At 32.7% G+C, this 26,285-nt stretch overlaps 1 protein-coding gene across 5 annotated transcripts in view; it reads right to left on the reverse strand.

Annotated features, from left to right (window-relative positions):
* Positions 1-26,285, reverse strand: part of LOC114344906 (V-type proton ATPase 116 kDa subunit a 1) — a 157,981-nt gene that overhangs the window by 69,382 nt on the left and 62,314 nt on the right. Inside the window, exon 4 of one of the 5 annotated variants that reach the window (XM_050646421.1) lies at positions 18,405-18,529. The exons of 3 other annotated variants lie outside the window; for them this stretch is intronic. In XM_050646421.1, coding sequence (XP_050502378.1) covers positions 18,405-18,529 — 125 coding nt within the window. The remainder of the gene's footprint in view (positions 1-18,404; positions 18,530-26,285) is intronic. One more of the 5 variants, XM_050646424.1, reaches the window with a different exon arrangement.

Genomic DNA, 26,285 nt, shown 5'->3' on the forward strand with positions numbered 1-26,285 from the left:
GGTCTTTTTTCCTAGTAGGGCAGAATAGATGTATGCGGTTTATGACTATTTGTTGAATAAGTTTAATTTTAAATTGTTAAAAATTATTATTAAAAACTGATTTGTAACACCTAAAGACTATATAATTTTGATCTACTTACATGCCGTTACAAGGGATGCTTTGTAAGTACATCGATAACATGTTTATACGTCCAACTTATGCCAATAGGATAGCTATTAGGTAGGGACTAGGCAAGCGGACATGCTTCGTAGGTCGAAACATAGTGAAATGGAATGGATCCTGAAGGCAGATGTGTTGTGAAACAGAGAAAGATGTTTTAGTAATGAGAAAGACAACGTTCGAGGGGGAATGTTCTTAAATGCAGCTAAGTTCTAAATAGACTTATTGTAAACAATTGTAATATTGTGAAGGTCTTTGCTCGTAGATGTTTTGAGCTATGGGCAGAGGTCAAAGTAAGGAAAATGACAAATTGGAACAAATATTCAAATACCATTAACAAAAATTTGAGAAGAAGTGACTGACATTTCAGTTAACCTCCATATGTCTAAATACTGTCACAATTCCCTCTGAAAGAAGTAACACAAAAACTAAATTTGAGTTTTATAAAATTAAAATCAGTTATTTAGTGAATTTATAGAAATGTAGTGCCACTTCCAATCCAAAATTTTATACCACCTGTTGTTTTGTCTGTGTAGGTATAAAAATCGTATGTGTTCTGTGTTAATTTATTTATTTATTTTAAAAAAATTTTCAAGTATGTGCCTACACCCTATTTATTCAAGATTTCTTTCTGAACATACACTATCATACAATAGCTCAAACAAACCCCTACTTTTTCAGATCACCTTTAATATTTTACAGTTTTTCAACCAATATTATTTTGACAATCTTTTTTATCTATCTTTTTTATCTAACTACTTTTCTTATAATCCTCTACATTCCATAGATTTCCAAGTGTTAGGCACCTACAATGATACTAATCTAATAACATCCCGTAGTCTTGTGACTGGGAACAATAAAAACTTGAATATTTATTCCTATTTGTCATTTTCCTTACTTTGACCTCTGCCCATAGCTCAAAACATCTACGAGCAAAGACCTTCACAATATTACAATTGTTTACAATAAATCTATTTAGAACTTAGCTGCATTTAAGAACATTCCCCCTCGAACGTTGTCTTTCTCATTACTAAAACATCTTTCTCTGTTTCACAACACATCTGCCTTCAGGATCCATTCCATTTCACTATTTTTTGACCTACGAAGCATGTCCGCTTGCCTAGTCCCTACCTAGCTATCCTATTGGCATAAGTTGGACGTATGAACATGTTATCGATGTACTTACAAAGCATCCCTTGTAACGGCATGTAAGTAGATCAAAATTATATAGTCTTTATGTTTTAGAAATCAGTTTTTAATAATAATTTTTAACAATTTAAAATTAAACTTATTCAACAAATAGTCATAAACCGCATACATCTATTTGCGCAATGCTTATGAGTATCTGTTTCTCATACGGGTGCATACGTATGTATCAGTTTGTTGTTCTGAAATGTCAACAGTTGCATACTTTTCAAAATTTTGGCTTTCTATTTGCATTTTGATACAACCAGACAATCTTCTAACTCTGGATTTTTTAATTGTAGCATTTAACTACTTGTAACGCCGACCTGATGATGATCTGAATAGTGTAGAAATCGAAACCAGTCGTCAAAGTATTATTAAATGATTGTGAGTAAGTCTGTGTTTCTTTACTTTATTTAAATATGTTATGCTTCGTTTATGAAAAGTTACGACTATCTTTATCGAGCCCCAATAGTAGAAGTACGTCATCCACTCAAATCAGAACTTCAGAATATTGTCAAATCAAAAACTATCATCAACAAAGTTTTAAGCAGGAACGCACATTATCATAGAACGGAATGAAATCAAGGAAACTGAATGTTTGAAAATCATGTTAATTAATCATACGGCGGACTAACATGGATCTTAGCTATTGTTAGGTTACCTGTCTATTCAGATCCCAATTCTAACACCCTGAGTGATTTCATCATTGATCCAATTCATTTATAAATTAAGACTGTTAAAATCACTACATTGGTGTCAGAAGCGGGATTTGAACAAACAGGTAACGTAACACAATACTGAATGGATAGGAACATAATCGCTTGGATAGCTCAATGAGCGTATTTTTCCATGATTCCGCAGCCCCATCTACTATTCAAGGTGTATACGAAGACATGCAACGCACACATAGCAGATGTTCCTGTAAAATAATGGAATCTGTGGCGAAATAGATTCAAATAGCAACTAAAATATTGATTTTACATTACCATGGTTTTATATTTGTAGGTTTATTAAAATTGATGAAGAATTATTAATCAATATAGTTCACAAGCATTACACAACAACAGCATGTATGTAAACCAAATAAGCTTTCAAAATCAACCACTTGCGTGCTTATACTGTTAGTAATCAATGTCTACATAATGTGCGGGGATTCAGAATTTCCATTCCATTCAGTTACTTTTCATTCCAATCCGAAATAATGTATCCCCTTTATTCTTTATTCGATATTTTCAGAATAAATATTATTTCTTTATTAAAATTAAAACCAAACAAGGCACCGAGTCGATATTTTTTGAATTAAATTACTTTTATATATTTTTATAACATAATTTCAATAGCAATGATAAAAAACTAATTTACATTGAGATTGACATTGTCCGTATTGTATCAATACACAAATAAACAATAAAATACAAAAAGAATTTTACATTCGTGTTTTGTTTGTTAATGTTCAGAAACTAAAAATACAACTAACACTCAGCCGCTACCGTTACCTTTATGAGAAGAAATATAGCTCAAGGCGACGTCTGTTTTATTTAGAAGTAATATCAGATTAAATATTTTAAATATGATATGTCAGACATAGGTATAATTTTTATCAGGTTACCTGATGTATTGTCAGGTAAGCAGGATAATTTTAGAAGAAGTATTTCCAAATTTGCCAGACAATACACCCAGATTAGCTCTTTTTCTTATTCTGTCTAGAGTGTCTTGTGTCTTCGATGCCATCGATGTTCCAGTTGAGAGTTCGACTAAAATGAACTCCCAAATAGGAGACCGATGGTCTGAATTTGAGCCTCTATCCAAGGAGCACATTCTGGTTCCTCGCGCGAGTATGTCTGAATAAAATGATCTGGATTTTGGAGTGGTTTCAGCAGGGTGGAGTGTTTCAATCAAGCCAGCGTGTCAGATTTGACCGAAGGCAGTCTGGACATCTATAAAAATGCCTATGGTGTTCATTTGTACAATGGAGTGTTCAGCTTTGAATCCAAATTGGAAGTTTGTGATAATGTGATGTTCTTCTAGGAATTCTACAAGTCTCTCCTTGAGGATCATCTTGTAGACTTTACCTAGCGTGTTTAAAAGAGATAATGGAGACGTGTTTTTACCTATGTTACAGATCTGCCTGACGGTGCCCTCTTGCGGAGCCACCATAGGATGAGGGAAGGCTTTCATGTATAGTACAGGATTGTTGAATATATCTTTATTAGCACCACAGCACTCTCGGTTCGGTCGCTAATTGAGTTAGAGTTGTATGGGGAGATAAGTGCAGACTGAAATGAGCTATTGAAAGCATCTGACTTGTTTCCTGGGTTGTTGATGATGACGTTTACTTTGAGATGTGAGTGGGGCTGTGTATTTTGATTGGTTGGGATTTTGAGTTTGTTCCAGAATTTTTTGACCTCTCGGTAGTCAAGCCGGCTCTAACTCGCATCAACTGTTCATGTTTCAGCTTGTTAACTTCCAGCCTGATTGACGTCGAGAGTCGGTTATAGTCTGTTTTGATGAAGGGATCACGAAATCTTCATACGCCCTGACTAATCTTTGGTTTGTTCAAATTTTTGCGAAAATTCTTGGTGAGAGCACTGGAGTATATGGAGTATTTATAGGGATGAAGCTTCTTGAAGAAGACTTTCAATTTTTGAAATCCCTGTGTCAACTTGTTTGATTGTTGACATGTTATCTAACTTAGGGAGGTTTTGATTGATGAAATGTTGGAAATTATTAATCAACTAGCTTTACTATAATTTTGTCTATAGATAGCAGTAATTGTGACACTTACTAATAAAGGCAAATGGTCAAAGGTTATCGAATCTCTCCAGTAATCTATCTGTACCTACATAGGATATGATCGACAACGGACATTCCATTGTAGTTGTAAAACGTGACATCAGTGTTAGTGACTCTGGAAATGGGCAGTTCTAGAAGGAGGTCTGAGAGTGCTGGAAATTTTTGGAAGAGTGGTTACTGGTATCTTTATAACAATGACCCAACACATTCATTGAACGGCACTTTGTACAACAGTTTTTGGCAAAATAAAAGGTTACACACTCTTGCCAATTACAATACAGTCCTGACAAGCACCCTGACACTTTTACGTGTTTCCAAAACTGAAAATGCCATTCGAAGGATAACCTTTCGATGCCATACAGATCATTCAAACAAATGCGACCATGGCACTGAAGAACATTACAAAAACTTAATTCAAGAGCCGCTTCAGTGCCTAAAATCACCTAGGAGAGAGTGGTGATAAGTTTATTCAGGATTATTTTGACTGATGTCTCGAGCTGGACGACGAAAAATAAAGCATTGCGCGTTATGGACGAAAACCACAAAGTTGAAGGATCTCGTTGTTTTACGCTAGACTAAAGTTATTTCTATAAAGTGAACCAGGGAACCTTTAGTGTTTATAATACAGCAAGGAATGAAGGGTATCAATTTGACGTCGGATTGACACTTGACATTTAATGGAAATAATTTTGCAGCGAAACTCGTTAGGGTCAACGATAAAATATTTCTTCTAAATATAAAGGAGCTTTACGAGAATACCTCTAACCTAACCAGTAGTCTAAAAAACTTCAATTATTGATTTTTTAAGGGGGTAGGCGCAAAACCTTCGTCCAATGCAATTTAAATGCATTATTTTTTTTCGAATCCTGAGAACACTAATAAGTATTTTTGAAAAATTTAAACGCAGAATGAAAGATTACATTATTACCGAGGGTCGAAAGTTCCTGAAAATTTCTATAATGTTTATTTTAACAAGTTACAGTGGTGAAAAAAAAAGAGAAAATTGAGTGTGATTTTTAATTTAAAATATTTTATTTAAAAGAATCATTTTGTTTATTCTGAGAGACTTTCGGCCCTCGGTAATAATGTAATATTTAATTCTGAGTTTAAATTTTTCAAAAATATTTATTAGTTTTCTCAGTATTCGAAAGAAGTGAATGCATGTGAATAGCATTGGACCAAGATTTTGCGCCTACCCCCTTTAAGTGAACTTAATAATTACTGCACGATTGTTACCGATTTCAGTTTGGATAATCTATTATCCGTTTTAAATTAAAAATGCAAAATCTTTTCGCGAAAAAACACAATCTGAAATTCTCCTTTTGAAATTTATTAAAGTTCTAAATTATTGCTCAGAAGATTAAAAATAATTATCTAATAATTAAAAGAAAACAACATACTTTCGGTTACTGCTCATAAAAAATAATTGAACCATTGTATTACATCCATAAATTTCTACCGTATTGAATCTACAAAGAAACAATTCAGATGAACAATTTGATTTGGATTAAAAATAGTAATGACGTACTAGTTTTCGTTCAATGGTTTGAATATTTCTTGCTATTTATGATTGTACCGAGCATCTCTATCCATCCGTGAAAAAAAAAATAAAATACTACGTGTCCTTGATAATTTTAACCACTATCTTATAATTTGTTAGTAAGAGGTAAGCCAATATTATACTTAGAAAGAAAAGCGTACGAAATAAGGGCTAACACTGTTTTTGTACAGTAGTAGTGTAGCCTAAGTTTCTACGAGACCCACAAACGATATGAACAGAAGCGAAACTAAAAATATAAAGTCCACAACGCTTTCAAAGCGGTATTTATATTAAAAAAAGGTCATTTTGTTGTTGCATGAACCTTTTAAATTAATACTCTATTACTTCTTAAATTCAATTCAAGTAACAACTTATAGTCCAATGACATCAGCAACAATAGTGCCCTGTTTGTGACACTGACTCGGCCAGGGAAACGAAAGTTGTTTTGAATTTGAGTAGTATGGTCCTCTATATCAAGAACCTATAATATTTCCTGCAGTCGATTTTTTGCATTTAGTTATTAACAATTAAATAAATTATAGGTTTTATTTAACAATGTATTTTTTTAAATAATGCATATTCGTATCTACTGTACGCACAAAGTAAATACAAATTAAAAAAAGAAACTTCAAAATCCTCAAACAAAACCAGCGATACAGTTAACAGATCCAAAGTTGCTGCCGCTAGTTTCAAAGCTTTGTAGACGATTCCGTTAAAAGGCAATCCTTTCGAATTTGGCACATTAAAACTTTTTGACCTAATTTGCAATTTTCTAAGCAACAAATAGAAGGAAAGAAACATTTAAAGACGCCATTTTGAAGGTTTTTATATGACTTATACGATTCTTACTCTTAAATTTGTTTCAAATGCTTCACTTGCCGCTTCAAAGCCTCTTTGATAACGAGTAAACCTAGAAACAAGTGTCAGGAGATGGCAAGAGACTCGACTTGAATCAAAACGAAACCGTCTATTTTTATTTTGTTTTACAACTGTCGTTTGCCTGGCCGGGTCAGTGACACATGACAAATTTTATTTCCTTGGACGATTATAACAAAACAAAAAAACAAGTCTACAATAGTACAGTCATTTAAAACAACCCAAGAAAAAACCACATGTACATAAAGAGGAAATACCTAGCCTTTTATAATAGACAAGACCAGTATGTAAGAAGCAACAAAGGAATAGCAAAAAAGAACAAATAGTAACAAACACGAAGGAATAGGGGTAATGCGCCAGTTTTAATAAGTTATTTATCCTATTATACTAGAAAACGTATGTATTTAAATAGACAGTAATGAAACAAAAGGAGTGTTTGCAAAGCATATTTCGAATTTCTGTTCTAACAAAATATGTTTACAAAATAGTATATAATTAACCTGCAAAAGCAAAAATTCTTAAACACAAGTCAAATTTTTAATTTTCATTTCTGTCTATATCGCTAAATATAGTAAATATGAAATACACTCACTGGCACAAAAAATGGGCACTCTAAAAAATGGGTTATTTTTAATGACTTGTATTTCCTAAACCTGATATCCGATTTAAGTAATTTTTTTAATATGTTATAGCCTTATTCTTTAACAATATAGCTGTAATAATATTGTTGCTAGACAGGTACATTGTCATTGTATACAGGGTGTACGAATCAAACTGTGTTTTTTTCTCAAACTTTGGAACACCCTGTGGAATGTTCTAGCTTTTATAAAATACTGAAATTAAAACCCAACTATAGCCTCAGGTTTTCTTAACATTCTGTTTTTTGATTCATTCGCTTATGTTGGATAGTAAAAAAGTTAGGCACTTTAACAACTACCCCTGTTTTTCGTCAATACAGGGTGTTTTTAAATAAGTACGGCAAACTTTAAAGGGTAATTCTGCATGATAAAATAATGAAGTTTGCTTTATAAACGTATGCCCGCAAATGATTCGTTTCCGAGATAGGGGCTGTTGAAATTGTTCTTACAAACTGACGATTTATTTATTGCTCTAAAACGGTTTGTGATATGCAAATGAAATTTGTTAGATTTTAAGAGGTAGTTATTGCGCATTTTTTGGCATACAATTAAGAATTTTATATTCACCATTGGCGTGCATACGGGTATGAACATTTTAGATATATCCCGTATGCACGCCAATGGTGAATATAAAATTCTTAATTGTATGCCAAAAAATGCGCAATAACTACCTCTTAAAATCTACCAAATTTTGATTTGCATATCACAAACCGTTTTAGAGCAATAAATAAATCGTCAGTTTTTAAGAACAATTTCAACACCCCCTATATCGGAAACTAAGCATTTGCGGGCATACGTTGATAAAGCAAACTGTCATTATTTTATCATGCAGAATTACCCCTTAAAGTTTGCCATACTTATTTAAAAACACCCTGTATTGACGAAAAACAGGGGTAGTTGTTAAAGTGCCCAACTTTTTTATTATCCAACATAAGCGAATGAATCAAAAAACAGAATGTTAAGAAAACCTGAGGCTATAGTTGGGTTTTAATTTCAGTATTTTATAAAAGCTATAACATTCCACAGGGTATTCCAAAGTTTGAGAAAAAAACACAGTTTGATTCATACACCCTGTATACAATGACAATGTAACTGTCTAGCAACAATATTATTACAGCGATATTGATAAAGAATAAGGCTATAACATATTAAAAAAGTTACTTAAATCGGATATCAGGTTTAGGAAATACAAGTCATTAAAAATGACCCATTTTTTGGGGTGCCCGTTTTTTGTGCCGGTGAGTGTATATACTCAATATTGCCTTCAACTATTGTAGTTAATAGAGTAGCACATAACGGTCCTTCAAATATTTTTCTTGATCTACAGATATTCCGCAAATATTTCGGAAAAATCAATTTTCAGGTTAGAACTAACTACGACATCGTTGGTTACTTTTTAAGACGACAATTATTAACCGAGAAATAAACCATTTGGCCAAATTTTTTGACTTAAAGAAGTACAATAATAAAACCGAAGATATTGCGACTTTTCTTTTGAAGTTATGAATTCAGTTTTTGAAATAATAAAATAGTAAAATCGCTTTTAAAACCTTTATTTTTAGCACATCATTTTTAAAGGAATTATTTTGAAATTTCTTAATATTTAAGAACAAAGTCACGGTGATTTTTTGACAAAAAAGGACAAACTCGGGTTTAAGGGTCGTAGAACATTGTGTTTATTTAAATTTGTGTAAAAATACTACATGCTGATGCGTCGAGTTACTTTAAATGTTTATGAGCTTAAAATCACAGTATTTTTGCAAAATTATTTTACAATATTTAACATAAACTTCTTAATTTTTAAATGATTAATTTGATAACATAAGCCTTTTTCGCGAATTTATTTTTCCAGAATTCGTGAAACCCAATAGTCTACGCATAATAATATAACGCATATAACGTTGTAGATAAAAGCTTTCTGGGATAAACAATTTCAATACTATCAATAGAAATCTCTTGAAATTTTTATAACTAAGTGTTTGTGATATTTTCCCCATTCTCACACGAAATTAAATGCATTTTAAGAAAAGTCATTAATTATTTTCAAAAAATCGACTTTTGTAACTATTTTTGCAATAACTAAGCTACAAATTAACAAAAATAATGAAAGACAGGTAATATTTCATTCTGTGTCCGAGACAACCACCATCCTCTTAGGTACGTTTCACTCTATTGGGTTCTTCAAAGAGGCCTGTGGTCAGCTCTGGATCAAAACGAAAACCAACTGTCTAATAATAGTCCAAGAGGCAGCGCTGAAAAATTTCTCAGAATTTACTAAAGCTAGTTATTTCACAGTTGATTACCGTGATTGTGTAGAGAAACATACTGCGGTTGGTCAAGTGAAACGTAGAACAGGTGGTACTGACAGCTTGTCAAAGTTACTTACCTGCGGAGGTAATTAAATCAATTTACTAAGGCTGAAAATCAGTACACACATTCCAAATTGAATCTAAATAAAAGTTATTATAGTTGGTCAGCTGTATGACGGAACAGAGCCGGTCGGTCGGCCCCAATGAATGTACAGGGTTATTCACTATATTTTGACCCCCCTCTAAACTGCTTTATCTACAGAATTAGAAAAAATTGTAAAATACAAAACCCATTCAATTTTTAAATTATGATTTTTTGACATATATGTATATCGTACTAGTGACGTCATCATCTGGGAGTGATGATGTAATCGACTATTTTTTTTAAATAAAAATAGGGGTCGTGTGCTAGCTCATTTGAAAGGTTATTCAAATCCCTATTCAGTAATATAAACATTAACATGATTGTTTATACAGGGTGTCCAAATTTTTTTTAATTAAATTAATTGTTTAATTAATAATTCAAAAAATTTTTTGGACACCCTGTATAAATAATGATCTTAATGTTTATATTACTGCATAGAGAATTGAATAACCTTTTAAATGAGCTAGCACACGACCCCTATTCTCATTTAAAAAAATAGTCGATTACGTCATCACGCCCAGATGGATGACGTCACTAGTACGATATATATGTCAAAAAATCATAATTAAAAAATCGAATAACTTTTGTATTTTACATTTTTTTCTAATTCCGTAAATAAAACAGTTTAGAGGGGAGTCAAAATATAGTGAATAACCCTGTACATTCATTGGGGCCGACCGACTATAATAACTTTTATTTATATTCAATTTAGAATGTGTGTACTGATTTTCAGCCTTAGTAAATGGATTTAATTACCTCCGCAGGTAAGCAACTTTGACAAGCTGTCAGTACCACCTGTTCTACGTTTCGCTTGACCGACCGCAGTATGTTTCTCTACACAATCACGGTAATCAACTGTGAAAAAACTAGCTTTAGTAAATTCAGAGAGATTTTTCGGCGCTGCCTCTCCGTCTATAAGCAAAACTACATTATTTTTATTATTATTGCCCATTTGGTTCTAAAACTTGGCCAAATTCATTTATCTAGTCGGTTGTTAAATTTTTTCTAACATTGAGGTTAATTTTACTGAATACACTGAATATCAATATTTTTTGGTCTTGCCTCAATGTCGTCCTTTCGCTAGTTGTTACATCCGCTACGTAGAATCGCATATTGTGCTGTAAGAACGACAGATTTTTAAAAAACTCATTCGGTTAATTTTGTGCGCGTTGCTAATAATCTATAATAAATGAGAGAATTTTAAAGATACACAAATAGTAATACAGCTTTGAAGAAATGCAGTTTTAATAGGTATATTACAATTTCTTAAAGTACCAAGGCAAACGATACCCCCCGTTAAGATAGACAAAATGCCCTCACTTCCATAATTCAATTTTTTTAATTTTTTACAATATATGGGATAAAAACAAGCCGAAAACCTTGCGGTACAGTTAAATGATATTGAATTAGTTTAATAGTTCACGTAATTTACTGCTCTGGCCCTGATAATATCCCAACTTATCTCATACCGTTGAAACCATTATTTAGCACATATTTATTTATGTGGAATTATGTTCACGGTGTAGTTGTTTGTTGTTAAATTATCCCGTGTCGTGACAATTCAGATAACAAAAACACTATTGACACAATCGTAAAAAAATCCCACACTTTTATTTTTATTTACAGACTCTTTGTTTGAAATTGTTGAAAAAGTAATTTCGTTGACAATAATGCTCAATAAAACGAGGATGACGAATGCCAAGATCATTATTGAATATCGATCCTTTTTAATACTCAGAAGAAAATTCCACAAAATTCTGTTTGTGGTAAAATTATTTCAAATAATATAATCACTGTTGAGACAATGTCAAAGAAAATTTCAAAATTGTATTTTTTATTTATTAACTCTTTATTTTAAATTATTGAAAAAGTAATATCGTGGTCAGTAAAACAGGATGGAAAATGGGAACCGATATCTACTATATAAATATTCATTGTTATTACTTCTGGGAAACATTTTTTGCGGTTTCCTATGAGGAATTAAGCTTCCTACACATAACCAATTTGGTTTTTAACATAAAAAAATAGTGTTGGTAAGTTGTGATTGGAATTTGATGTTGGTTTTGAGGTTGGTACAGTCAGAACATTTTGATTTATTCTGGTAGGGACCTATTGTTGGCAAGCATGTTTTGTTTAAACCACTATAGCTAGATTGACAACAATGTTTCATCAGTTATTTCAAGACTTATACAGTTGTTCTGTTCAAGATAGGAGACCCAATATCTAACCACCATCTAAAATCTACTATCGTCTATTTAGATAATCACATGAACTAAAGCTGTGATCATAAAACAAACACAGTTATTAATAAAGTAAGTTATCAATCGAAGTAACACAGAAAACGACAATAAATATCGTTCCCATACCACCAGATTGACAACAGGTGGAATACTTTCTTTGGAAGAGGATATGGAACTACTGATGAGGGGAAAAAGACCTCCGAAACCGGTATAGACTCTTCCTGCACTCTCCGATTTAACCAGAGTATTATGCAGCTGCTGCATTTTCGTGTTGCAAAGAAATTGAAAATGTTTATACATTTTTAATTCATTTACTCTTTTGTAGGAGTATCAAGGAATCTTTCTTGTTGGAAGTGTTACCACGCTGAGCAGATGAGTTGTGAATTTATTGTTTTTAAAAATGAGTATACATTTATAAAAGAGAACGTGGTATAGTACAAACACAGTTCAAGATACATTAAAATACTAACTATAAAATTTCCATAATAAAAAAAAATATAATAAAAAAGCCATCAATTAGCGCAACTGTCCTCAAAAAATTCCTCGATACTATAATAACATTTAGATAATAAAAACTTGTTGATTGCTCTTCGGAATACAAAAATATTGCTTGAGGATCTTATATTGAGTGGTAGGTGATTAAACACTTTCTTTCCAGTGTAAATAAATGATTTTTTAATTAGTGTAGTAGAGGGAATTGGAAGTGGAATAACGTAAGTTAGACGAGTGTTATAAAGGGAATCTGTCCGAATATCCTCTTTATGTTTTTTAAAAATTAAGCACGCTAATTCAACGATATATATGCAGGGAAGCGTCAAGATACCATGTTTCCGGAACATAGGCCTGCATGATGTACCAAACTTGACCTTGCATAAATATCTAAGTGCTCTCTTTTGCAGCATAAAGATTCTACTAAAATGATGAAGAGAACAGCTACCCCAAAAGGCAATACCGTATCTCAAATTAGATTCAATCAGGGCCACATAAACACTTTTTGCAATCTTGAAATCCAAATGGTGTGCAACTCATTTGACAGCAAAGCAACCCGATGATATCTTTTTGCTTAAATATACAGTGTGTTGCTCAAACTTAAGTTTATTGTCAATATAGAGACCTAAAATTTGTTAACAGTGTCAGAACAAATGCCTTCATTACCCAGAGTAATGTTGTTTAGATCATTCTTAAAAGAAATTAATTTGGTTTTTGAAAAATTAAATGTCAAATGATTAGCTTTGCACCACTCTAGGATTTTTAGCATATCACTACTAATAATCTTGTTCAGTAGCTTAGAGTCCTTGTTTTGCCATAAAATTGTGGTATCATCTGCAAATATAGTAAACTGGCCATTAATATTGAGGTTAATTATGTCATTAAAATATATCAAGAAAAAGATAGGACCCAAGACAGAGCCTTGGGGTACGCCACAATTAATAAATATATTACTAGAATAGCGCTCATTGATTGATACAGACTGGCATCTGTCTTCCAAATATGAACTGAACCACTATAGAGTAGTGCCTCTAAAACCATATCTTTCCAGTTTATTAAGAAGTATTTTGTGATTGACACAGTCAAAGGCTTTAGATAGATCACAGAAAACTGCAGCAGCAACATAATCGTTATTTAAGTCTAAGTATAGTTTTTCCATGAATTCGAAGATGGCATCATATGTACTTTTTAATGACTGGAAACCGAATTGGCAGGAAGAAAGTAAATCGTGTTTTTGTAAGAAAGTCATCATTCGGATTTTGACCAATTTTTCAACAACCGTTGAAAGCGATGGTAACAAAGAGATATGACGATAATTAGCAGGTAAATCGTGGTCACCACCTTTATATAAAGGAATAACCTTAGCACATTTTAAACAATCGCTAAAGTGACCTGTTGAAAAAGTTGAATAAATTTTGAAAATCCCTGGAGGTGTAACCAAAGAAAGTATTCCACCTGTTGTCAATCTGGTGGTATGGGAACGATATTTATTGTCGTTTTCTGTGCTACTTCGATTGATTACTTACTTTGTTTTTCGGTAGATAACTCTAGTTCATCCGTGACATTTCTTTCTTTGCAATTCGGAAAGGCCTAAAGTGTGATGCTTGGAGAAATCGGAGAGAAGAGGATATGGGACTACTGATGAGGGGGGAAAAGACCTCCGAAACCGGTATAGACACTTCCTGCACTCTCCGATTTAACCAGAGTATTATGCAGTTGCTGCAATTTCGTGTTGCAAAGAAATTGAAAATGTTTATACATTTTTAATTTTACAGTTATTAATGTTCAAGACATTTATTTGTCACTATTAGATGTCACGACAACTTCTGATAAAACTAACGAAAGTAATACTACTTGTAAACTACTGTATTCGAGAAGTCAAATAATATTTGGATATTCTCCTCTATACTTCGTAAGGATGCAGTGTTAATTCAATTAGTTGTCTAATTTGACTGGCGCCCAAGAGAAGACAAACGCATTAGAGGACGACCACCAACACGTTGGATGGACGTCATTAAACGAATATCCAAGAAATGACAACAAGCCGCATATAACCGTGGAGAATGGCGAAAAATGAGGGAGACCTATGTCTAGCAATGGACGGAAGAGGTTGCATGATGATGAAGGATGCAATGGCGTCATGTAATTTGTTTGACTAGTTATGTCCATTATCTCTCTTCTGTGAAGACTCCACATTATGGTGAAAGACAAGACCTTTAATACTGACCACAATTTGTAGTCAAGTGGAATAAGATCTGGACTGTCTGGTGGCCAATGTTCATTACTAATAAATTCGAGTACATGATTTTCAAGCCATTGTTAAGTAGTTTTATGCATATTAAAGATAGCGAAAAATTAGGGAGACCTATGTCCAGTAGTGAACGGAAGAGGTTGCATGATGATGAAGGATGCAGTGGCGTCATGTAATTTGTTTGACTATTTCTGTCCATTACCTCTCTTCTGTGAAAACTCCACATTATGGTGACAGACACGACCTCTAATACTGACCACAATTTTTAGTCAAGTGGATTAAGATCTGGACTGCCTGGTGGCCAATGTTCATTACTAATAAATTCGATTAAGTAGTTTTATGCATATTAAAGATAGCGAAAAATTAGGGAGACCTATGTCCAGCAGTGAACGGAAGAGGTTGCATGATAATGAAGGATGCAGTGGCGTCATGTAATTTGTTTGACTATTTCTGCCCATTACCTCTCTTCTGTGAAAACTCCACATTATGGTGACAGACACGACCTCTAATACTGACCACAATTTTTAGTCAAGTGGATTAAGATCTGGACTGCCTGGTGGCCAATGTTCATTACTAATAAATTCGAGTACATGATTTTCAAGCCACTGTTAAGTAGTTTTATGCATATTTAAGATGCAGAGAACCTTCACAATTCTTGTTTTCTTCTGAATTCCATGCGTATGTTGCAGATTTTGGTTTTATCTTTCGGATATATTTGATTATGGATAAAATACTTGGTGCAGAATGCGCTCAATCAAAATTAGTTCAATTTCAGGAATCCTTGCTATGATGAAACATTTTCAATTTTATTTATGTAGTATTTATTTCACAATAAATAAGTCTGTCTTTTAATAATCCCTTCATATTTTAGATTATCCGTTTTTTTAAATTGTGCCATAGAAATTACAAATATAAGATTAGAACTATAATCATACTTTACGCCTTATAATTTATAGCAACTAATCCATAATCTTAAACTTATTGCAATTGTTTATTGAAATATGTCAACTAATCTGTTTATAATCTAGATTAAAATACATCAAACGTAAAAGGTGACGGCATACTGACAAATTCTAGACATAATATTGTCACGACTATTATTCGCTTAGTTTAGTAAAATATTTTTTTCGGTATTTATTTGCTATCATATCCCGTTATGTTTGTTTATTGCAATTATATTTACATCATACTCGCTTCTCGCATCCTTTCCACCAGTCATCATCCTATTGATGCCTTTCGTTCATGGCTTGTCTGATGCTTTTCTGCCATCTCTTTCTCGGGCGTCCTCTTCTTATCGGCGCTGGTCTTCACTCATTTTCCTTTGACCAACTGTTCTATTCATATGGTTTATATATGAATAGATACAGTCCATAACATCTCTAAACTTCTTAGCTTCAATGGTGTCTATTATTTTTGTCTCACTACTCAGTCTTTTCCGAATCTAGTCATTTCTTATTTTGTCACTCATTAAGTGTTAGCCTACAGCCTACTCCAACGTCTTCAATACCCCATTTCCATTGACAGTAAGTTACTTTTTTACTTCTGTCATTTGTCCGACGTCAGCTCCATAATTTGCGATGCTCTCCCATAGATATAATAACAGAATAGATTAGGCCAGTCCGAAAAATAGCGTAACGCGGAACAGTTCGGGTTGGTGGTCTATCTATCTCTCTCTACCGGCGCTTAGCTTTCTCTCTCTAGCATATTATCGCTGCCGCCTCTGTGTCACTGTCGTTCCATTACTCCCACCTCTTGGTAGATACGCTCACACTCGCACGACAGACAAAGATATCTAGACCACCGTACTTGATATCGGCGTTACACCCGATGCATTGAGTGGCATATGACTAGCCAGATCTATTGTTGACATATCTCTGTGCTCTCCACTATGGTCATGTAGATTCTGATTTTTGTGTTTCACAACACGCAGTTTAATTGTTGGTTTGTCACCTGCTTACCTTGCCCAATTCGTTTCTTCATTGAGACCATGGTACACTGGATATACTGGAATACTGGAAACTATTTTTGTACGATGTACACAAATCATACTTTTGGTATTAGCCATTTTAAATTTGGCTGTTTGGTAGTTTAAATAAACTACTAAATAAAGGAATGAACTACCAAATAAAAGTCTATCAGTGATTACGTTAGCACTGTATTTTCTCATCCTCCAAACTTGCTATTAGCTATATACGATTTCCCAACTTGTAATAAGTGTCTATGTTATAAAAACCATTTATTTTTTTTAGTTGGCTCCTTATGTCATATTTTAAAAGTAGTTTACAAATCTGTTTTAGCTTTGATGATTATTACTTCATTTAAAAAATGTATAAATCAAAAATAAATTTTACTTGGCTGCTAGATAGTTTTTCATCGTAAATATTTCAGCAACTCTTGATACCTGGCCAACAGTTTTGTCACTGAATAAATAAACCACTCGCACCAATGTTGTGTCTGGGATAAAAAAATAATTGTGGCATAACTCCCTTGCTCGTAATATGTTACACATTTGACTTATTAGCAGTACACAACAGTACAGCGTATTTTTTATACATAGATATAGGTAAATAACAATATTTTTGAAATGTTAGATACATCACAGAAACAGTTGTTCTGTTTCTGTTATGTATCTTTTCTGTAATGTATCTTGATGTATCTTTTCAGAAAAATTTACTACTCGTCAAATATAGCTTGAGACTTGTGTCTTTTTTCTATTACGTCCCCCCTCCGATACGCAGGGGATAGCAACAAAATTCATAATAATTATCATTGTGTGATCGCCAAAAGCGAGGTGATTGTACAGTTTACGACAAAATATATGGTTTTCCCTTTTTCTGTAATTAGAAGAGCTGTTATTGTGATTTATTTGAGCTTTTAAATTATTCATTTGTTTCTTATATCTTATTATTCCCATTGCTCTTTAAATCAACAAAAACATGAGTAAGGGATTGTTTCATAATTTTTAAGTTCCATATTTGTTCGACTCCATGTCCTAATAGTTCTTTGATATTTTTAATTTCATCTGGGTCTGGGCCTATCATTGGTTAGAAAATTAATTTCTAAGCGATGATAAGCTGCAATGATTTTTGAGTAGCGTTTATAACGAATCATTTAGAAATATACAACTTGTAACTAACCTAACCCCTGGTTAGGTTTGGTATCGGGTATCGTCAATCTGTAAGTTATCGGATTATTAAGTGTGTTGACAATAATGTATTTTTTGTTGTCTAGGGTGTGTTTATATTATTTAAAGTGTACAGATGTAGATAAAATATCAAAACAGTATCAGTTTAAAATTGTGTACGGTAACCATATACGAATACACATCTTTATCCACCATCATAGCATTCTTGTAAAAAAGCCCAAAATCCCTGAGATTAAATAATATCATGCTATATATATTTGGCGCCCAACGTGGGGCTGAAAGTTGAAATTATTTATTATTCAATCTCTATAATTTTATACATACATACCTAGTTTCAAACTTTAGTGGTTATTGAACTATTTTTTACTAAACAATTCTAAAATTCTCATTTGTTTTTCCAGAAAGTTCAATTCCGTTGAACGTGGTACAACCAATATAAATTGAAGAATGTACTGTTAATTGATAAAATTTATACATACATATGAAAAAAATATATACCATTTTTAAAACTGCATTTTAATTTATTAACTGATACAAATAAAATTCTCTCATCTTTTACGAACCCCTAGGTATTTTGACTAATACGAAACGGTTACATATTCGAAAAATATTTATAAAACAAAGAATTACCCTAGTTTCAGGGCCTGCCCGCCAGCCCGAAGGCCTTCTTCGCCCAATAGGGTGACCTGTTCTTCTTCTCGCGAGGGATCGGCCATCTGCGGGGAAGAGCCACACGACGTGTCAGCGCGTTCAGCCTGGTTACACACGAACACACATTGCCTTCTACCCTAATCTTTACTATCGTACTTTTTTCTCTCTATTTTATTCTTTGCTTTATAGCGGATGTTAGTACAAGATCAAAGGACAAAAGCTAAGCTGACCCAGTTATTAGAAGCAGTTAATGGCAATAGACTATAAAATAAGAGGGTACTTGCAAGGGTTAAACAAAAATAAAGATTAAAACATAAATATGTAAAACCAATGTATAACTCAAAAATTAAAAAAAAAAACTTATCTTAAATCCTATTACTGTATTATATTAATTTCCATAAATAGTCTAGAGTCTAGATAGGGGGTATCGTGACCTTTTTAATTCTAATGCGTTTACCCATGTTTTTTTTGTAATTTTGGCTGCTGGTTACGAATTTCGAGGGTGGTTTTCTATCCGAGTGGTCAAACAATTTAAACAATTTAATTGTTTGTAAGGCTCTAAGCTCGTAAACAAGAAGATAAAAAATTTTCAAATAAATTTTGTTCATTGACAAAAAAAAAGAAAATGGCGTCTACTAAACCTTGATCCAATAATTGAGGTAATGAGAGCCAGAGCCAGAGCTCTAACTGATTTTAACATTACTTTACATAATCAAAGAAAATGATCAGAAGCTATCAATGCCCGATTGTTTTAGTAATTGTATGTTGACCAATAATGATTATTGGTCGACAAAAAACTACTAAAACAATCGGGCATTGATAGCTTCTGATCATTTTCTTTGATTATGTAAAGTAATGTTAAAATCAGTTAGGCCACTCTGGCTCTCATGGTCTCAATTAGAAGTTGAGATATTGTAAAATTAGTGCAATATGGCTGCCAAAATAAGTATTTTTCGAAGCTTTTTCGATCGTAACTGCATCTACTCGTGCAAATGAGCTTTACAAATTCTCATTTTAAAGCTTAATTCATAGAATTTCAAACAAAATTTGTTAAATTACTTTATCTTTATTTGTATTAAAGGTATACCCGTTTGAAGTTGTTTGTTTATAAGGGTTTTAAGCAAATTTAAGCAATACACGTTTATAATTATTAAATTAACAGGAACGATAGAATAACTCAAAAGGAACATTTAGATAGTGGGAAAATGTTTGTAGGTTTATTCTTGGATAAGACATCGACATTTTAATAGCGCGCTCTGAGGCGCAAGATCGGCTCGCAGCGAAATGGTACAATTTTGTACTAATTTTACAATATATCGAGTTCTAATTATTGGATTGAAGTTTAGTAAACGACATTTTCTTTATTTTTATTCAAGTAACAAATTTCATTTGAATTTTTTTTATCTTTATTAGTTTACGAACTAGAGCTTTATAAAGAGTTTATGTTTATAACAATTGTTTGACCACTCGGATCGAAATCCACCCTCGAAATTCGTAATCAGCGGCTAAAAATACATTAAAAAACTTACGTGGATTCATCAGAATTGAAAAGACCAGGGTGGCCTAGTTGGCCCTAGACAAGGAGGGATACAATAATTATTTACAGTCCCATATTAGCAACATGACTATCGCAGTTATCACCTAACCCAATTAAAATTAGTAATGGTAGTAATTAGTCGAGAGGTTATTACAATGTTTTGGTTATCAAATGAGAAACGATCAAAGCAAATTAGTCAATTAAAACCAAAAATAAGCATTACATTATATTATCAGCGAATGACAAACATCGACAAAACTTCATGTCCACTGTAAAAATCTAATGCAGTTATCAGATCCTTTTTTTATTAATTAGAATGAACTGTAATCGAATAAGTCCTAGATAACTGAACTAGAATACTCCAAAAGAGAACATCGACAACGACGAAAACAAAGGTAGGAAGCAAGTAATGAATTTTTTGTGAAAAATGAGATTAAAAATACTTGACCATGTAAATCGAGAGTGTGACCTTCAGATCGGAAATACCCGTGTAAAATTTGAATTTAACCGATTACAATCTTTATGTTTCAATCAAATATCAAATAACAAAGTAGGAACAAAATCAGTCTCAAAGAAATTCAGAATGAAGACATTTCTTAGATAACGCAAACTAAAAATCTCTTTCTCATTCCGCCGCTCGTATTGAAACGCTTTTTTCCATCTCTCTGATTATCGTCTTCGTAGAAAACTGAAGTTTTTGTTCTCTCCTCTTAGTGATAGTCACTAGTTAACACGTGATACAATACCAAAAATCTCTCTCTGATTCCGCCCCTACTAATAAACAGACGCTTTTTTCGATCTGTCTGATTTTGATGCACACGAATAAATGTTCTTTTTCCTCTTTTTTACCTGTCGGTTCCTGTAGATAAAATCTACAAATCTCGATTCCAGGTCTATACATGCCTTAATAGTACAATAATAGCAAGAAAAAATTAACAGAACAGTCACACAAACCAAGAATATGAGACATAGGGGGAATAGTCCGAAGGAAGATACACTGATAAGACATGATTGACTAAGAGATTGTTTCTTATGACATAAAAACTGAGGAAATAATACGAAACGTTCAAATCCGAAACGTAGATTGACAAAATATATAGAATTTCATAAGAATACAATTAAAAAGATATGTAAAAAAATAGAGGTGGCAGATATAGCAAATGTTCCAATTATCCTATTCTGTGTGAAAATCAATATGTTAATTGTGTTAAAAATAAATAATTTGGTTTATAAAAATAAAAACAGAAATACCCTCTTATTTTACGTTTTTTACAAAGCGTTAGACAAAAATCAGAAGCTCTAGAATCTGGCCGATTAGTAGGCTCGTTCGGATACATTCGAACCATTGTACAGCGTCAGAAGCCATTTCCAGTTAAGTAGTCTTATTGCCAATTTACCACTTTGCACACACTTTGACAAAAACGATAAAATGTATGAAAATAATTAGAAGGGTCATTATTTGGCATCGACGTATTTTTTGCAGTGTATAAGAAAGTATCTTAGTAATTTGAATAAGAAATGTGTAAAACTAATAAAAAAACTGTACAAATTGACTCATTAGTGATAACAATACCACTTATTTAGGTGTCATAAAAATACCTGTTTTTGTAACTATTTAGCACCTTGAAGTTCTTGGACCTCATACATCACAGTCAAAATATTTCAATGAATAATTTAGAAGAAAGTAAATATTTGAAATATTAATTTAGGATTTGTTTTAGTTGTATGTGTCACCATTGTGTCTTTCCATGAACAATATTCAATCACTCACTCGATAATTTTGTTACATAGTACTAGTACGATGACTTCCTTGGTTTTCATTTTTAAATTAGTTTCTTTTTTTTTTTTCAAATTTCCAATTCTTTCTGTTTAAAAATTCTTTGTGGATCCTGGCCTGCTATAAGATTCACCGCCATTTTATTCGGCTTCTGACGACCTGTTGTCATCTAATATCACTAAGTTGGTCTCAATTCCATCTAACCACTTACTCGCGGTCGGTTCTGCTTCTTCTTTCTACACGTGTTCCTGTGGTTAGTAGCTTTTTAGCGATCGGGCTGTCTGGCATTCGGATTATGTGTTCAGTCCATCGCTTTTACTACGTCTGGTTCATTGAAGAGTTGGTATAATTAGAAGTTACATCTACTGCCCTTGGCAGTTTGTAGCTCAAAATATTTTGCAGAGTATTTTACGCTCGAATATACCCTTTGGTAGAGGAGACCTCTGAAAATATCGTGGACAGTAGGTCACATACAAAAAGTTTGTGGTAAGGACGAGTAAAGAAATGGAAATTCTAAATACAATCAAAACAATAAAATTGGAATATCTTGGACAAATTACACGTGGAGAGAAATACAAGTTGCTCCAACTGGTTATGCAAAGAGAGATTCAAGGAAAGAGAAGCATAGGGAGACCTAGAATATGACTGCGCAACCTGAGAGACTGTCGCGGAGATGTCACTTGAAGAAGAAGATTCCCAAAAGTATTTCATCCTTTGCGTCAGGGCCCATATTTCTGCCCCATATGTGAGCATCGGCCTCAGCAGTGTTTTGTATACAACAATTTTAGTTTTCTTTGGATGCTTCTTGATTGGCATTGTTTTTGAAGTCCATAGTATGACCTATTTATAAGAATTATTCGTCTTTTAATTTCTTCGCTTGTAATGTTGGTAGTAGTCAACAGCGAGCCAAGGTATGTGAAGCTGTCAACACTTTCAAAGATGATTTTCCAATGACTGTTTCCCGTTCCTCATTTGTTACAGGATCACCAACATGTACTTGATTTTGTCTCCTTTGATGACTAGACCGACCTATTTCACCGCCGTTTCCAATGCTATGAAATATTGCTCACCATCTTAAGTACACCCTATTATGTAAATGTAATCAGCGTATGCTAAGAATAAACAGAAGAAAAGACTTCAACAAAGAAAAGGAAACAAATCAGGAATTTACAATAAATAACAACGCTAAGATATAAACTTGATAGAGTAGATCAGGAAAATTTCAGTAAGTATTGTTATCACATCTTAATAAACGTTAATGAGGCCATGTTTGATCCCAGAAAATAAGGGATTCTTCTACAAGTAGACTAAATGAATCTAAATCAATTCTCTCCTCGTTATGGTGTCTATCAGTGTTTATGCCGTACTATATCGAATGCTTTATTATAGTCAATAAAACATGCATAATATCTAGATTGGCGTCCAGACACCTTTTTATCAGTATATTAAGTGAAGTGTCAGTTCGTCGGTGTATTCTATCTAGCCCTGTACTTTTTTCATCCGTATGTGTTATAGTGATACCGTGTCAATCCAGAAGCGCACCAGTGAGACTTTGTTTTTTTTCCTGAGTCCTACCATTTCTTTAATTTTCTTGTGCAGATTAGATAGATCGTATCTTTTTTGAAGATCCTCGACCTCTGCATTTCTCTTCAACGTATTTTTATTTTGCCTGTTTTATCATCTTCCTGGTCTTGTAGTTACTCTCCCTATATTTATTGACATCTTTGTTCTTATATTGTCTCCGTTGTTCCACCATATTGAGTTCTCGTCATTCGTCCATTCCTCTTTTCTCCTTGCGGAAGTCTTTAGTACTTCCTAAAGGGAAGTTCCCTAGGTTGGCTGTATACCATATAGTTAAAAAACTCTTGAAGTAAAAACCACTTCTATGTAATTGGTATATTTATTAAAATTTAAAAATCCCAATGGATTGAATAAAATGTGTCCAATTCAGAACGTTTTCAGACCTATCGGTCCATCATCAGTGAATTTGAATACTTGCTAAATAGCCCTAGAACCAAACAATGGTTGAATTTATAATTCGATTTACATTATGTCAAATTAATATTGAAAATGCTAAAAGCCGATGTTAAAAGATATAACCTCCGGGAACATGGTGAAACCCTACGACTTGGTAGTCAACGTTGGTCTAAGATGGTTGTTTAAGTTTCCTGGTAGGGTTTCACCATGTTCCCGGAGGTTATATCTTTTAACATCGGCTTTTAGCCTTTTCAATATTAATTTGACATAACGTAAATCGAATTATAAATTCAACCATTGTTTGGTTCTGGGGCTATTTAGCAAGTATTCAAATTCACTGATGATGGACCGATAGGTGTGAAAACGTTCTGAATTGGACACATTTTATTCAATCCATTGGGATTTTTAAATTTTAATAAATATACCAATTGCATAGAAGTGGTTTTTACTTCATGTTAGAGTTCTTTAGTACTTCTTTACACAATTCTAGTAGACAATTAGTGGCATGAATAAAAATGGAGTATAAACTCACGAGTATGTTCCCATGAGTATGAGCATAAAGTATAATTTTATACTCCATTTCATATGAATAAAAATATGTTGATGTGATGAGTTTCTACTCACAGTACATAAGAGTAGATACTCTCTATTAAATTTTTAAACTTGTAGAGTGAAGTATGTACTTAAACATTTGCAGCATACACTACATGCTCATTTTTATTCATACGAGCCAATATATTATGTGCTCGTCAATATCATTGATGTATATGTTCATATGCAGTTCGTGTTGGAGGTATTCTTTTACGTTGAGTTCTTTAAACTTGCTTGTGCCTATTGTAGGAATTCTTTGATATCTTTTAATGTTTTTAAGTATGAGTGTAATCTTGGCGATAAGTGGGTTGTGATCTGAGGCCACGCCTGCTCCAGGATATGCTTTCACTACTTTCAACAGCATTACGGTATCTGTCATTTATCATAATGTAATCTCTCTGGTTCCTAACTACTTTTTCCGAAGTACCTGCGGGAGATCGCTATGTATACAGTCGTCTGTTTGGCAGCTTGACAGATGTGTTAGTACTCCAGGCTGTGGGTGAAAAAACGTGATATAATTCAGGAATTTTTGAAACCTATCAGGTGTTGTATAGGACGATGCCAGGAATAACTTCTACTAAAATGTAACCAAAAATATCGTGCGATTATTTTTTTATTGCGATTTTCATTTGTTAAATTTGCAATTTTTAATGATTTTTAATTTTGTAGCTTAGGATATTGATTTTGAGAAAAACTTTTTAATAGAAAGTTGTAGTAAATTAAAAAACCTACAATTTGAGCTATGGTAAGTTTAATTTCGTTGATTGGTTATTGCAAAACAGCCTGCGAAAGGTCCAAAATGGCCGTTTTTACAATTGCATTATTTATTGTACAAATAATTTTTTTTATTATTTAAAGCTTTAAAATGAAGATCTTTCAATTACAAATATAAAAAAAAATTGTAAAGCCAGATTAACGAATTTGTTGCTTAGATATTATAAATTGTTTATCCCAAGAGGTCAAATGTCGAAGGCTATAACTTTTTGAAAAAAAAAATCGTAGAGAGTTGGTGAAACATCCAATCTCCTTCTAAAGAGTTAGATTTTCATATTCTGATGTAAATAAATGCGTAAAACATTTTTAAACCTCTAATTTTTGGGTTTGAAAATAAGGGGACAAATTCGTTATAAACATTTAGAGCTGAAGCGGCCCTGTACATCCTATGAGTTTTTAACTTACAGATTATTGTTGCTGAAGATGAAATGAAGATTTATAAAAAAATAAAAAATTTCTACGACCAACTGAAGCCGAGATAATTTTTGGGTTTGAAAATAAGGAGGCAAATTTCGTTATAAACATTTAGAGCTGAAGCGGTCCTGTACATCCTATGAGTTTTTAACTTACAGATTATTGTTGCTGAAGACAAAACGAAGATTTATAAAAAAATAAAAAATTTCTACAACCAACCGAAGCCGAGATAATTGTTTTTTTTTTCTTAAATCGTAGTGCCTTTATTTATAACAATTAAGAAATTATTTTACAGTCATTGACTAAAGAAAGACTTATGTTATCTTAAAATAAAAATTATTATAAAATATAATTACATTTAATTATTAAAAATTATTTTTAAAATCGGTGCTTTTGCGAGCGGCCGAATTTTGCAAATCGCCCGGCTCGCTTCAAATCCGCGCGCTCGGAAAATTTTTACGTAACTTGTATTAAATTTTGACAGAAAACAATTTAATAATATTACCATTATAATATACAGTCTATTTACCACTGTATTTGTTTTTCTTGACAAACTTTTATATGTGAAATCCAAAAAGAATAGTCACTACAAGAAGAAAAAGTTTTATATTGTATATTATAGTAAGAAAAAACATTATTATTATATTTATATAACAATGAAAAAATTAAAAATATAGTTATATATTTCATATATATGTATCATTTTTGTAATATTATTTCTTCAGAAATGAAATTTCACATATAAAAGTTTATCAAGAAAAACAAATACAGTGGTAAATAGACTGTATAT

This window comes from Diabrotica virgifera, chromosome 3, assembly GCF_917563875.1.
Source record: "Diabrotica virgifera virgifera chromosome 3, PGI_DIABVI_V3a".
Taxonomy (NCBI): Eukaryota; Metazoa; Arthropoda; class Insecta; order Coleoptera; family Chrysomelidae; genus Diabrotica; species Diabrotica virgifera.